This window comes from Garra rufa, chromosome 21, assembly GCF_049309525.1.
Source record: "Garra rufa chromosome 21, GarRuf1.0, whole genome shotgun sequence".
NCBI lineage: Eukaryota > Metazoa > Chordata > Actinopteri > Cypriniformes > Cyprinidae > Garra > Garra rufa.
In genome coordinates, this window is record NC_133381.1 from 41,130,640 (window position 1) to 41,146,438 (window position 15,799).

General features: G+C 34.0%; 1 protein-coding gene across 2 annotated transcripts in view; it reads left to right on the forward strand.

Annotated features, from left to right (window-relative positions):
• The first annotated feature begins 124 nt into the window (after window positions 1-124).
• Window positions 125-15,799, forward strand: part of ttll5 (tubulin tyrosine ligase-like family, member 5) — a 131,025-nt gene continuing 115,350 nt past the window's right edge. For both annotated transcript variants that reach the window (XM_073827600.1, XM_073827601.1), the window contains exons 1-9: window positions 125-207; window positions 855-992; window positions 3,771-3,877; window positions 4,234-4,316; window positions 4,837-4,943; window positions 6,245-6,375; window positions 6,510-6,592; window positions 9,429-9,498; window positions 9,594-9,678. In XM_073827600.1, coding sequence (XP_073683701.1) covers window positions 934-992; window positions 3,771-3,877; window positions 4,234-4,316; window positions 4,837-4,943; window positions 6,245-6,375; window positions 6,510-6,592; window positions 9,429-9,498; window positions 9,594-9,678 — 725 coding nt within the window. In that variant the 5' untranslated portion in view covers window positions 125-207; window positions 855-933. The remainder of the gene's footprint in view (window positions 208-854; window positions 993-3,770; window positions 3,878-4,233; window positions 4,317-4,836; window positions 4,944-6,244; window positions 6,376-6,509; window positions 6,593-9,428; window positions 9,499-9,593; window positions 9,679-15,799) is intronic.

The window sequence follows — 15,799 nt, forward strand, 5'->3', positions numbered from 1 at the left end:
TGCTCAAAAAGTTCAAAAGCAAAACAAAAATGCCACGCGTGCGCATTCGGTGGCTGCCCGTTGGTTGTTATGGTTTTGCACGCATGCGCACATCGGTAGCTGTCAGCTGGTTGTTATAGTAACAGGCGTCAGGAGTTTAGCGCCGGTGTGGGCTATGGAGCTAACAGTTAATAATTACACGTAAGACCACTCACCTAAAACAAACAGGTATGTTACTAATTACACGAACATTAAGCAGCAAACTAACTGTTTAATGTGGTGTGTTAGGTATTCAGACGTTTACTTCCTGTATCACGTTCTAGTTAGCTCGGTAGCTAACAGCTAGTGAACTCTGTTCAGTCCCACATCTAACTGTAGTCATAATCCTATCTTTCCGATAATATATTTAATTTAACCAGCGATGTATGAGATAGTTACTACATTGTTAGAATGTATTTTCAGTTGGTCGTAACGTTAGTAGACTGGAGTAACTGACAAATAGTAGACTAATAAATGTCTCAGAAATGTGAAATTATAAGTATAGTGTATTATGTCTTATTAAGTTTTATGGTTTAACCTTTTCATTACATATTTAATACATATACATGCTATTTGTTACATTAATATATGTAAATACATACACAGTTACATATATCTTTGTAAACTTTCGTCTTTTTAATTCACTTAATTGTATTATTTTATACTTATATCTTTGATGATTTTTGCATTATTGTTCTTTTACATTATTTACTTATTTTGCGTTATTCCAAATCCCACACAGAGCAATACAAATATATATTGTTTAATATTAATAAATCACAGTAGAACTGTAAATGCATGGCAGCTCAACTCATGAAGATCTTATTGTTTTCCAGATGAGTTAAGAAGATTGGAGATGAACGCTGTCACACACACATTGAGCTGACACACACACACACACACACACAGACGGAGATGCCAGCCGCGAGAGAACAGAAGGACGAATCCGAGTCATCGTCTGAAGATGAGCTGGAGTAAGTGTCTTTACTAAAGCAGAATGCTTAAGAGTATTGATCATGGAGATTACATTCAGTTAATCAGTGAGCAGGACTAGTCACGTTACAGTCATTACACACAACTACGGCAAACATCAGGCAGCTTTCATGATTTCACAGAGCTTATCGTGACTAAATATAGACAAGTCAGTTCTTAAATAGTAGCAGACGCTCCTCAAATAGTCTAGACATTTTACACGTCTGTTTTCAGCAGCAGAGCTAAATTCAGCTGCCTTGTGATGTTTTTAAGAGACAGCCGTGAATATTTTACAGAGTGACAAAAATGACAAGTGTTCTTAACTAGTTTAGATTTAGGACCCAGAATCTACATTAGTTGTCATGTGCCGATCCAAACGGAAATCTTCTGTTCAAAAGTGATGTGTTTAATACTTTTGGAGGTTATAATACCTTTTTTTCTATCCCAGCTGCTGGGTATCAGTCTAATGATCCACATTATCAAGAATAAATAATGTCATTAAGAAGATCGCAAAGATGATCATTTGATCATATTAAAATTATGGGCTAGTAGATGCTCTGGAGTAATTGTACAGTGACAAGTGCAGTATAAAGAGCCAGTCACCCACAGGACAACAACGAAATTATGCCTAAATTTAATAAAATATACAATACTTGCACAATATGCAAAATGGGATTTTTTTTTGTCACTACACCTAATAGTTTTAGGTTTCATGAATTACCTTGAATTAATTAACACAATAATTACAAATTGTGCAGTATTATAAGTACTTATATCCAACTCTATAGCAACCCCCAACTGCTTGATTGCTTGTATCATTGCAAAATGTAACTTATTCTTATTGCACAGCTCTAATCTGCTAAATGCAATAAGGCATGAAGATATTATACACATTAGCATTGTGGTTTTTCTGTAAAGCTGCTTTGAAGCAATGTGTATTGCTTTTTGAACAGTAAGATTTTTGATATTTTTTAAAGAAGTCTCTTCTGCTCATCAAGCCTGCATTTATTTGATCCAAAGTACAGCAAAAACAGTAACATTCTGAAATATTTTTACTATTTAAAATAACTGTTTTCTATTTGAATATATTTTATAATGTAATTTATTCCTGTGATTTCAAAGCTGAATTTTCAGCATCACTACTCCAGTCTTCATTCTAATATTCTGATTTGCTGATCAAAAAACATTTATTATTATTATTATGTTAAAAACAGTTTCTGTTCAAAACAGTTACAGGTTTCTTTGATGAATAGAAAGTTCAAAAGAACAGCATTTATACGAAATAGAAATCTTTTGTAGCATAATATGTATAAATGTCTTTATCGTTACTTTTGATCAATTTAAAGCATCCTTGCTAAATAAAAGTATTAATTTCTACAATTTCTTTCACAAAAAAAGAGACGAAAAAAAAAAAAACGTACCGACTCCAAGCTTTTGAATGGTACAGTGTATAATGTTACAAAAGCTTTTTATTTCAGATAAATGCTGATCTTTGGCTCTTTTTGCCAAAGAATCCTGAAAAAATGTACCTAACTGTTAAATATTGAAAATTTTTGAACAGCAATTCAGCATATTAGAAGGATGCTGAAAATAATTTGATCACAGGAATAAATTACATTTTAAAATATATTCAAATAGAAAGCCGTTATTTTAAATAGCAAAAATATTTCACAATATTGGTGCTTTTGCTGTATTTTGGATCAAATAAATGCAGGCTTGGTAAGTAGAAGAGACTTCTTTAAACAAAACATTAAACATCTTTACTAAATAAATTTGTCATAGATTTGACATGCATTTTATTTATTTAATTCAGAAAATAATAATAATTGCATCAAACAGATTACATTTCAAATGGAAAAAGTTACATTTCAGAGTGACATTTCAGCATGTTAAGTGCTTTTTTGGGGGAATTGCTCCTTAAAAGGGTGCAAGTGTTCTTGCACAAAGAGAACCCTCTTCAGCTGTCGCTGTTTGGGAAACCAGGCCCTGACTGATATATCGCCTGTGACTAGTTTTGACTCTATTACATGCATGAGATTAATCTTGTTATGTCAGGATGTAGTTTGATCTGACTTAATGCAAAGTCAGTCTTTTGTTTCAGTTAGTTCTGCCTTATGTTCTGGATGATTGAACACAAGCAGATAATTTTTTACATGCCTATTCACAGCCTGTCTTGTCTTACTGTCATGTGTGATGGATGGATATCAGCGTACCATCTTATCTCTGCTCACATATATAACTTCATGGTCTCATATTGCACAGGCTTTTATCAGAGTTGCACTTTTTCCACAAAACATTTTATCAAGAGTAGTCAAGAGTTGGGTAATGCTGTTAGTTGTGCATTGTTTTACTAACTTCAGTGTCATGTGATACCAAAGACTATATATTACCAAGATGGCTCACTCATAGAATTATTAATGGGAGAAAATGCAAAAGCGAAATATATATTAATATAATGGGTCTAGTAAAGGAAGTCCTGCCTTCTAGATAAAAGATCCAGCCACCAATTGGCATTGAGTCACCACAGCTGCTGTTAGAACTAAAATAAATGCTGTGTGAGCCTAAGATACTGGACATTAATTGAGTTTGGCAATCAGATGTTCATATTTTGTTATTTCCCCCATGCATGTAGATATGAGTTAAACTAGCCAGTATAGTCAGCGAGGGAACTGACTTTTCTTGAAAGGGGCTTTGGTAATATCTCAATGTCATATAAATGTGAAATTCATCTGACAAAGGAAATAGCAGTTCTCTCTTTGCTTTATTGTGCGTCGTGATAGGAAACATCCGTGCATTGCCTGGAGTGGTGTCAGTAAGCGGATTCCTGTGCTGCTCTTCTGTGCTGAAGCCGCTGTGTCCAAAGATGTGGCCATCCGCTCTGTTGGAGGTACAGACTCTGAGAAGTCTTGTGTGTTTGATACAATAGAATTTACACACAACGGAGAGATTTATTCCATAATTACATCAATACTTTCATTACTCTGTTTTCTGATACGCAGAATGCATTTGTTTAGTACAGGCCAAGAGATTATGATATAAACACTTTTGCATTCTTGTATAATAACTCTTATCTTACACAACATATATTAAAATATTTACTTCTTTCTAGTAACAAATCATTTTTAGATATAATTAGCATGTCTAACTTTATGTTTTTTTAGTATCTAGCGTCTGCTTTTACAATTTTGCTGTTGGCTATTGTGACCTCAATTCTTGAAGCAGTATTTCACTTTTTCCAAATAGAAAAATATAACTTGGCCTTCAAGATTGTGCGTACGGAGAGCCGTCTTGTGCGTGGCATACTGGTCAATCACGGATTCCATGAGGTAGAGCTTTAGACATAAGCCATGTTTGGAATGAAATGCTAGCATACACTGTTTGCTGCCAATATTAATGCAATGGAAGTTTTATAACTTCTGTATGGAAATTGTTATTTTGCATTAAAATATAGCAAACAAAATGCAGATATATATTCATATATATCATATATTGCATAATTCAAGAAAAAGAGGTTTAAAATAACATCAGATATGAGTTATGGTTTATTTGGCCCACTGGACATTAAAGTTGAAGTCAAGTGCATTGCATTATGGCATTCCTCACAGTGTACTTTGTATATACTTATGTATAATGCATAGTTCAGTTCATTTTAGCAAAACAAATATTAAGGCTTCAAACAACAATTCAGATTCTCCAGTCCAAGCTCTAATACAATGGTTAGTGTTTATAATGGCTGCATACAATAAACCTCTATGTAATAGCAGTAAAAATGACTATAAATTAAAAACCCTTGGCCTTTACAGTATTTTTTAGATTACTGACCTTAAATAAGATGTTTCTGTTTAGGTGCACCCAAATAGCAACAATTTTAACCTGATGTGGACCGGCTCGCACCTGAAGCCCTACCTCATGCGTTCTCTACAGGATTTCCAGAAGGTCAACCACTTTCCCAGGTCAGTCTGTCAATAGAGAACTGTCTTGCTGTATAGCATGTTAAAAAGAGTCAAAACAGTCTTCATTTAATGCTGTGAACTACAGGAAGCCCTGTCAGTTGGTACATCAATAATAGAGATGAAAATGAAAAACAGAGTCCATTTAATTGCTGTATATTTTAGATATAATAACACTCAAATAAAAACTGAGCTATATACAAGCCATATGGTGTTTTTTATATCAACTTTTGAATAATTGAATTATGTTTCTATTCTAATTCATTGTTGAAATATAAACATTTAAATTGTGGCTGTAAACAAAAAAAAAAAAAATCATTGATTTTTTCAAACATTAAATGAGGCATCATTAACAGGTTAAATATCAATATAATGAATATGTAATTTAGTGCATATATTTCTCAAAATGCTCTCTAGAGTTATTTTTTCTATTTCACTCAGGATTTATGGTCATTAAATGTCTTTCCTGAGGAAAATGTAACGTTACATTGTTGATTTATTGACGTCTTTATGCGTTTGAAGGACTGATTGATGATTACACAAAACATAATACATTTCAGTAAGTTGATCTGTCCCTTTCAACACCTTCTGATGTTTCTACTTGTTTATTTGGTGCTATAACCAGTAGTAAAGAAGAAGAGATAATCGGTTAGTGTGCTACGGCGATCTGTTACACCACATTAAAGAGCATCAAAACCAAATTTATTGTTTGGATTTAGTGAAAAAATTGACTATTTGAAAGTAACTGGATGGTGGACATACTTCCAATAATGTTCAATGTTCAGAAAACATCTTAGATGGAAAGGTCCATTCTTGGGATTTAAGAATCTATGTGTAATATGTGTTAATCAAAATGAAGACAGATTAGAATTGATCATTTTTGTCAACAATCAGTAATGACCTCCCTTAATTACATCAAACTCTTTTAGATAGTGTTGGGCGCACCTGTGATTTGTGATGCATTTCTTTGACTTGAATGATGTTGATGTTCAACCAAACGCTAGTATGTGGTGTGCCGTGTGTATCCCACAATGATAATGTGTTACCAAAGTCACACACATTCTCACTCAACAACAACAACGTCCACACATTTAGCCTTCCAAGTGGGTGGACAGCTTGTGTTCATTGGCAGTTTGGGCCAAGTACATTTTGTTTGGACGCCTGCCTCTCTGAAACGGTGCAATAGATCAAACTGACCATGTGCTGCCGCTGCGGTGTTTTTTCAAGGGTTTATGTTCCCCTCGCTATCTCAGATGCTAACCTCATCCTCAGCACTTACGGTCAATGCTCCCGTCGCTTTCCAGGTCGTACGAGCTCACGCGGAAAGACAGGCTCTACAAAAACATCCAGAGGATGCAGCAAACCCACGGCTTTCAAAACTTCCACATCGTACCCCAGACCTTTGTGCTTCCTGCCGAGTACCAGGAATTCAGCAGTGAGTGGGCACCCTGTCCAATCAGCACTCGGACGTGTGTTTGGCTATTAACATAAACAACATCAATTAGAAAAATGTGTCTGCTTCTCTGCTGGGCTTTAATAACACTCTCTCTGTCCTCACGCAAACCTCAGGCTCCTTCAGCAAAGACAAGGGCGCGTGGATCATCAAACCAGTGGCGTCCTCCAGGGGCAGAGGCATCTATCTAGTCAGCAATGTAAGTGACTAAGGGAATATAACGTGGTTAATACGAGGAAAGCTCATCTGGAGCATGCATAAAGGGCTCTGTTCTGTTTTAAGGCATCTCGATCTTCCACAATAATTTAGACTGGACAGGGCTTAGTTTGATTACAAAGGAGAACACAAAGTTTCCCTGGAGTTTATTATAAAAAGTTTATTTTTAACTACATACAGAGGATCACATGCTCTCCACTGACTTCACATGCATTGGTAGTCATTTTTGTGCTCATTTGCATAAGGTTTGCATCACCAGCTCTGATAAAATGCATGAGATCATCTTGTTTTGTCACTGCGAATCTTTTGCAGACTTAAAGGATTAGTTCATTTTCAGAACAAAAATGTTCAGGTTATGTACTCACCCCCTTGTCTTTCAGGATGTTCATGTATTTCTTTCTTCAGTCGTGTTATTTTTCATGAGGAAAACATTTTTAGGATTTCACTCCGTATAATGGATATGTATGGTGCCCCCAAGTTTGAACTTCCAAAATGCAGTTTAAACGCAGCTTCAAAGAGCTCTAAATGATTCCAGCTGAGGACGAAGGGTCTTATCTAGCAAAATGATCAGTTATTTTCAAAACAAATTGACAGTTTATATTCTTTTTAACCACAAATGCTTGTCTTGTCTCATCTCTGCGATGCAGTCTGTGTAATCCGGGTCAATACAGTTAGGGTATGTTAAAAACTCCTATCTCGTTTTCATCTTTAACTTCAAAATTGTCTTACAACGTTGTTTAACTTTTTTTTTTTTTTTTTTCGTAAAGGTAGTTTGATCTTCTTTGTATGTTCACTTTGTAAACACTAGGTCAGTACTTCTGAAGCAATGCAGGACAATTTTGAAGTTGAGGAAGAAAATGAGATGGGAGTTTTTCGACATAACCTTACTGTCTTGAGTAATACACAGACTATGCATCACAGAGACGAGACAAGACGAGCATGTGAGGTTAAAAAGTATATCAATTGTCAGTTTGTTTGAATAACAACCGATCGTTTCGCTAGATAATCCTGGGATTGTTTAGAGCCCATTGAAGCTGCATTTAAACTGCATTTTAGAAGTTCAAACTTGGGGGCACCATACATATCCATTATATGGTGAGAAATCCTGAAATGTTTTCCTCAAGAAACATAATTTCTTTAGGACTGAAGAAAGAAAGACATGAACATCTTAGATGACAAGGGTGTGAGTACATTATCTGTACATTTTTGCTCTAAAAGTGAATTAATCCTTTAAGGCAACAAAATGTATAATTTCACAGGCAAGGATTGAGCCAATGACATGAACACGACAGCATCTTATGGGCTGTTCTGAACAAAGATGATAACTATAACAATAAAGCTTTAGCATTCATTCTAATTCAGTTAGAATAGCTGAGTCCACACAACATAAACAAAAGCGACACAGAGGAACAATATTTTTGGAATTATTTTTAAAACTTTTTCTGCTGAGTCTATTGAGGTTAAGATGCACTTGCAGTCATGCTCTACGTTGAAAAAAAGGTTGTCAATTTATTATGAAACTGTCACTCAGAAATTATTAGTACATTTCAGTAAAAAATATTCAAAGAAACTGCAAGTAACATTAAAATAAACGTGAAGTTTTGAAGCAGTAAGACTGACACAGTATTTTCTTGTAAAACATAATCCATAAATGTGTTTTATATACAAAAAATCTCCTAAACACAAATACAGACTCTTTCAAGTTCACAACTATCAGTAATTCACACTCCTCAGAGCATCATTGTCTTACCTTAACCCATTTTGAAATATTTTGAAAAATAGTGTGAAATAAACAAAGTAAATAAAAACGTTTTGATTTTACTTTTTTTAAGGCAAGTTTTTCATTTATCTTTATCTTTATTTGTGACCCTGGACCACAAAACCAGTCATAAGGTTAAATTTGACAAAACTGAGATTTATACATCATATGAAAGCTCAATAAATAAGCTTTCTATTGATGTATGGTTTGTTAGGATAGGACAATATTTGGCTGAGATACATCTATTTGAAATCAGAAATCTGAGGATGCAAAAAAAATAAAAAAGACTGAGAAAATCACCTTTAAAGTTGTCCAAGTTAGGTTCTTAACAATGCATATTACAAATCAAAAATTACATTTTGATATGTTTACAGTAGGAATTTTACAAAAAATCTTCATGGAACATGAACTTTACTTAATTTCTTAATGATTTTTGGCATAAAAGAAAAATCAAAAATTTTGACCCATGCAATGTATTTTTGGCTATTGCTACAAACATACCCCAGCGACTTAAGACTGGTTTTGTGGTCCAGGGTCACATTTTTAGTACTGTATGTCTGTGTTCATTGAATGAAGCACCAAACACTATAGTCATCATAAATCCATCTTAACTGCAAGCTCTGACAAGTATTTGCCTGTGCTAAAATATGATAAAATAACACTAAATTTCAGCAATTACTCTCCTGGTTCAGTCTTATGCAAATCATGCAGTAAACTAAAAATCCACCCATGTAGTTTCAGTGAATGCAACAAAAATGATTTATGTAGTCCCAACACAAATGAATTAAATAAACATCAGTTTTACACATTTGAGTGGATTGAACAGAATTAAATTCGTTTGTGATTAACAATTGTGTTGCATTAGCTTATTTTAAGCAAGTTGAAAAGCCAGTAAGCCATGCTGATCTTCACATCAGCATGCCTAAATTGATGCCAAAAATATTGTCTGGGTAGATACCTGAAAATGGGTCTATATTGCATCTGAAAGTGTGTTTATCATGTTTTTGTACCATGACAGTTGTGTTCTGTGCTGCTTGATAACACATGTTTGGTGTTTCAGCCGAGCCAGATCCCACCGGATGAGAATATTCTGGTGTCACGCTATATCAGCAATCCTCTACTGATTGACAGTGAGTCTACAACACCTACACCAGCAGATTCAACACAGTCTGCATGACATATATTTTGAAATTGAGTTTTTTGAGAGTATTTTGTGTATCTGCAGGTTTTAAGTTTGACGTTCGTCTGTATGTGCTGGTGACCTCATACGACCCTCTCCTGATCTATCTCTATGAGGAGGGCCTGGCCAGGTAATTCATTTACATCATCCAGGGCATGCCGTATAACAGTACTTGTCACACATCTTAAACATGCGATAAGAAATGCTGTTGCTTACATACAAGGACACATGTGTGATCAGAAGGAATGAAAGCTGTTATGTGAACATCGGTTTGGCTGTTTGTTCCTACACTGCAAAAAATGCTTTTCTTACTTAGATTTTTTGTCTTGTTTCCAGCCAAAATATCTTAAAATTCTTGAATCAGGAATGATTTTCGAGACAAGTAAAAATTATTTTCTTGTTTTTAGTAAAAACAAGTCGAAATTAGGTGAGTTTTTGCTTAAAACAAGCAAAATAATCTGCCAATGGGGTAAGAAAAATTATCTTGTTGTCTGCTTGAAATAAGATTATTTTTTCTTACCCCATTGGCAGATTATTTTGCTTGTTTTTAAGCAAAAACTCACTTAATTTTGACTTGTTTTTACTAAAAAAAATAATAAATCCTTCCTGATTCAAGAATTTTTAGATATTTTGGCTGGAAACAAGACAAAAAATCTAAGTAAGAAAAGCATTTTTTGCAGTGTATGCTCTGTGGCTCATGTCAGTGAAAATGAAATCTTCTAAAGCAGACCAACAATATTTTAATTCTAAAAAAAACAATGACAGGTACAATCGGACAGCTTTGACTGGTAGTGATGTCCGATTCTTGAACGGATTGTTCTTTTGAGCTGATTTGCACCAAGTGACTGGTCGAGACAGTTCACAAAATCAAATTGAATCAAAATTCATTTACACCAGGTCTACACTAGATGGCTCTTACAAGTACTACACCATTTTTTAACCAAAGAATGGGTTTGAAATAAACAAATCAAACCAACAAAGATGGTCATGTCAGACTCAAAAAGAAACAAATTTTAACTGATTTTAACTTTTGAAGTTTCTGAGGATCACAGAAGTGTGTGTATACTGGAAATAGGCTTAATATTAGGGATGCACCAAATGTTTGGCAACCAAAATTATTCGCGAAAAGGCAGAATAAATTATAGCCAACAATGACGTGATGCGATCAAATGGAGGCGTGCACTAATGCGGCCAACATATTGGCAGTGTGGAAGCATTTAAAAGGGTCTGAGAAAGATGCAAAACTGACTGAAATCGCGAAATGGCCTTAAACCATTAGTAAATAAACTACAGAATGTTATGTTGTCTAATACATGCACCAGTTGTATTTATTCTGACAGTGCTGCACAAGCTTGTTAGCCAGGGTTCAAAGTCCAAAGCGCAAAGGAAATCTGCACTGAAAGAGCATGAAGAGAATCATTCATAAATCTGCTGCTGTCAGCAAAAAGTAGTACTGAGGTCTTCTTGCAGGTTTCCGCCAAAATAAAAGTCAACATTTATAAATGTTAGCATTTTAATTTTTTCTGTTGTTCTGTAAAATAATATAGAAAAGTAAGACAAAAATAATGATAACAATAATTCCAACAGCTCTATTAATACATTTATTGTAACATTCGCCTTTGCTCAGCAAGGCTGCATTTATTTGTACATTAAAAACACATGCCTGATTCAAGAAGGTCTTAAAACTTAAACTAATAAGTTTTTTTTTTTTTTTTTTTAAGTTAAATTGTTCTTTGTTGGTAGGCTATAATGTCTACTAGAGCGTTAAAAATGTTAAAAAATATTTTTAAATTGTTGTTTTGTAATTGATCTTTTTCTTTGAAAAGCAAGACAAAATTATAAAAAGCAAATCTTGACTATTTAATTTATGCAATGGTGAAATAATTTGGCAAAATATTGTTTTATAATATCATGTTCGGTAATCGACCATCTGTAATTCAGCAGTGTGTAATTTTATTCATCTTCGGCTTCGGTCAAGAATTTTCATTTCGATGCATATGTCTGGTATTATGAGGTGCCTTTTTTTTTTCAAAACTTTTCTGTCAAGAGATGTATATAAATTTGACTATAGTTTATTGTGCCTGCAAATAATATTGTTTGTGTTAAGCTAAATAATGGAGTTTATTAGACTAGTTTATCCTTTTTTAGACTTTAGCAGGATAGAACATGTCCATGTGAAAAACTTTAATGTAGAAATTTTTCCAAGACGTAGACTACTATTTGTCAGTCATATGCTGTTCCACAGAATGAAACTGTGACAACAAACATCATTAACTTGATGAATGAAAGTTAATAATCAGTTCACATGTATGATTTTATTTGAATGAGTCATCCGAAAGAACCATTTCATGAAAATCATTTCCAGAGGCTGGTGGACAAGGAATTTATCTTTATACTCTAATCTTCGTAATTACATAAAGTAATGCTATAATCATGATATGAGCTCATTGTTAAACTGCAAAAGATTGTGATTTGATTAAATAAAAGTAATGTCTTGAAGCTTATTGTATCATGTGATACACAAATTTCTAAATGATCAAAATGATCATAGCTGAAAAACATCTTGTTTACAATCTACTACTTGCCTTCAGTTGTCTGTTTAATAGTTTAGACCTTTTTAGCAAGCACAATACCTTGTAGTTTAATTAATTAGCATCTTTTTGCTGTCAAATCAGTACCAATTTTAATACAGTATTCATAAAAATTATTTTCACATTGTTAGAAATATTTCAAGATGAGCACTGGACTGAAACAACTTAGGCTGGTGGTCAAAAATTTGCAATGGCTGTATTTATTTAATCAAAAAGACAACAGAAATGGTAATATTGTGAAATATTATTACAATTTTAAATAGCTGTTTTCTATGTGAATATATTATAAAATGTGATTTATTTCTGTAATTAAAGCTGAATTTTCAGCATCATTACTCCAGTCTTCAGTGTCACATAATCTATTGGAAATCATTCAAATATGCGTTATCCATCTTTTTTATTTATTTATTTATTTTTTAGAAAAATCATGTTCAGATGTATCAAATTTGAACATCTGCCTTTTGGGGAATGTTGATTTGTTCATCACTGAATCATCATTGGATTGCATTGCGTTATATGTTTTGATCATTTAAATTTGATCTTATTGCAGATTATTGCTTGATTATTGCAGATATAGAGATTGATATTTAGATGTAAATATCAGCACCTGCAACTTCTACTTAACCAGAAATATTCCTTACAGACACTGAAATAACACAGACACTAGATGGCAGCAGAAATGTTTCCAGTGAAGTTGGATCGGCTCATCTAGGCCTCAAACAAAGCTTTCCATTGTCTCATTGCTGGAAGGACATTGACAAAAGTTTTTTTTTTTTTTAAATAGTGATTTTTTTTTTAACATATTAAAAGCACCAAGGAAATGTGATAGTTTAAAAAACATTTTTTAAGGAAGCATGTTCTCAGGCTTACGTAATGGCCTTTTTAAATGGTTTTCTACCTGAAGAGGCTCTTTTTCATGGTATTTTTTTACCTAAGCCACGAATAGTAGTGGGAAAGATTTCTGACTGCTCAGCAGCCGTGGAAAGTCTCACAATCGCTCCGACGGTCGTAACCCTCCGTTGAGCGCCTGTGAAACGCATTCAATGTAGATATACACACGGTGTCCCGCTTTTGGCACGGCCAGGAGAACGTTTTCTCAGACATGCGAGTGAGAAGCTCAAACAAATCCTGTGATTCTTTTTTGGATGCCGTGCGCAGTGAAACCGTGTGAAGTGGATGTGCAGTGTATTGTGGGCCGCTGTGGTCTGGTGTGTGTAAAACGCTTGGCCTACCTCTATTAGGCTTGGCGCTGACACCGCCTTTACAGAGTGACACTCGGGTTTGTTTTCAGCACACTCTCTTATGAACTGCTGGCGGTGCATCCTGGCGCTTTTCCCAACTCAACTTTTATCTTGGAGATCCCAGAAGATTTGAAGGCATTCAGGTGCTCTCTGTATGCCAGGAAATTCTTCCTCCACATGTGGCGTCCACTCCTCTCAAACCCGGCGGCGGTGTATTCTGGGAATACCCGTGAGCTTTAGGACAAATCACTAAGATTACGTTTAGAAAGCTTATGCAGTATTGCCACTGTACCATCATGTGCAGTTTATGAGGAGAATAAACAGATTAGTTAGTTGACTTCATGACAGAAACATTATATGCATCAGTGTTTGTAGGCCAACCTGTAAGTTAGCATCATTCTGGTTCCCTCAAAAACCCATATGTGACCCTGGACCACAAAACCAGTCCATTTTTTAAACTGGGATGCCTACATCACATGAAAACCGAATAAATACATTTTTCAATTGATGTGTGGTTTCATAGAATAGGACAATATTTGGCAGAGATACAACTATTTGAAAACCTGTAATCTGAGGGTGCAAAAAAAATCTAAATATTGAGAAAATTGCCTTTAAATTTGTCCAAATGAAGTTCTTAGCAATGCCTATTACTAATCAGTAATTAAGTTTTGATATATTTACGGTAGGAAATTTACTAAATATCTTCATGATCTCACATGACTTTTGGCATAAAAGAAAAATCAATAATTTTGACCCATACCATGTTGGCTATTGCTATTGACTGGTTTTGTGGTTCAGGGTTACAAATATAAAAGGAAAGGGAAATTCCTTGAAAAAACATAATAAAGGCAGTCACATTTACCATTGTTTTGAGACTTTTTGCAAGTGAAATCCAGCCATTTCAATAGGAATAAGACTTCTGTGAGATCGGTGCTTCATGCATTGGCACACTATTGACAATAGACAATTTGCACACAAAACTGAGCAAATTGTTTTAACTATAGATCTGTGGATCTGCCTGTGGAATAATCCTACTTTTGGTTTCTCCAGACAGACAAGCTAGAAGAGGACAAAGCATTGTCAAACTTGCCTGTTGTCCAAAAAGTTCTTGCAATGCATATTACTAATCAAAAATTAAGTTTTAATATATTTGCGGTAGGAAATTTACTGAACATCTTCATGGAACATGATCTTTACTTAATATTCTAATAATTTTTGGCATAAAAGAAAAATAATTTTGACCCATACAATGTATTTTTGGCTATTTCTACAAATATACCCGTGCTACTTAAGACTGGTTTTGTGGTCCAGGGTCACACATTGCAAAAAAAAGGACCAGCAAAAATATAATTCTTACATGTTTTATTTATCATATAATCTTCACAAATGAACACAACTGTTAATCATAAATCACCAGAATTAAAAAGCTAAATGTAGGCGATAAACAAACTACACCACAGTCACATGACTTCCACGTCACAACCATTAAGACTCCAATAACTCTTTTAGTCTTTCAAAACATATTCCCTGAAAGTTTGAATTAAAATGGTTTGCAAGAGCATGGTTATAAACACAATGTGGCTGTGAAAGTGAGTAGAAGAGTTTATCTGTTCAGTCTGACGAAGTTTATAATCCTGACAACCCCTGTTCTCCAATTGAAATGCTTATTAGCAATGCTTTCTTCAAGACGAGTAAAAGCTTTAAAGGAATAGTTCACCCAATAGATAACCTAAATGAAAATGTGCTAAAAATGTCCTTACCCTCAGATGATTTAACATGTAGAGGAGTTTCTTTCTTTATCAGATTTGTAGAAATGTAGCATTCTATGAGTTGCTCACCAGTGGATCCACTGCAGTGAATGGGTGCCGTCAAAATGAGCATCCAAACAGCTGATAAAAACATCACAATCAGTGTTGGGGGTAAAGCATTAAAAGTAACACGTTACATAATCAGATTACTTTTTTTTTTTAATGCATTATTTTTTTTGAAGAAATTAATTACTTTTTATTTTACAAGAAATTATCTGAGTTATTATATGTTTGAAAATATAATATAATTAAAAATTTTTTCCTCATTTATTGATTGAAAGCTGTTGAAGGATCGGGAGTAATATGTTACTTTAATTCTAGAATAAAACATGCATTAATTCATTTCACTCACAAAAAAAAAAAAGTGGTATTCTTCCTAATTAATTAAAACAAACTATTACACAAACCTGCAATAAATATGTTAAATAATACAAATATCCTTTATGTATTTAATCTCATTTTATTAACCCTTTTCTTTGATGTTAAGCTTTGATGATCCATACTAATAAGCAAAAATTACTCAAGATAAACTAACATTTGTTCTTTTTTTATTGCTAAAGAGTGTTGAACTGTCTTTTTCTGCATTTTGGTGTGAAAGGGCTTTTACATTT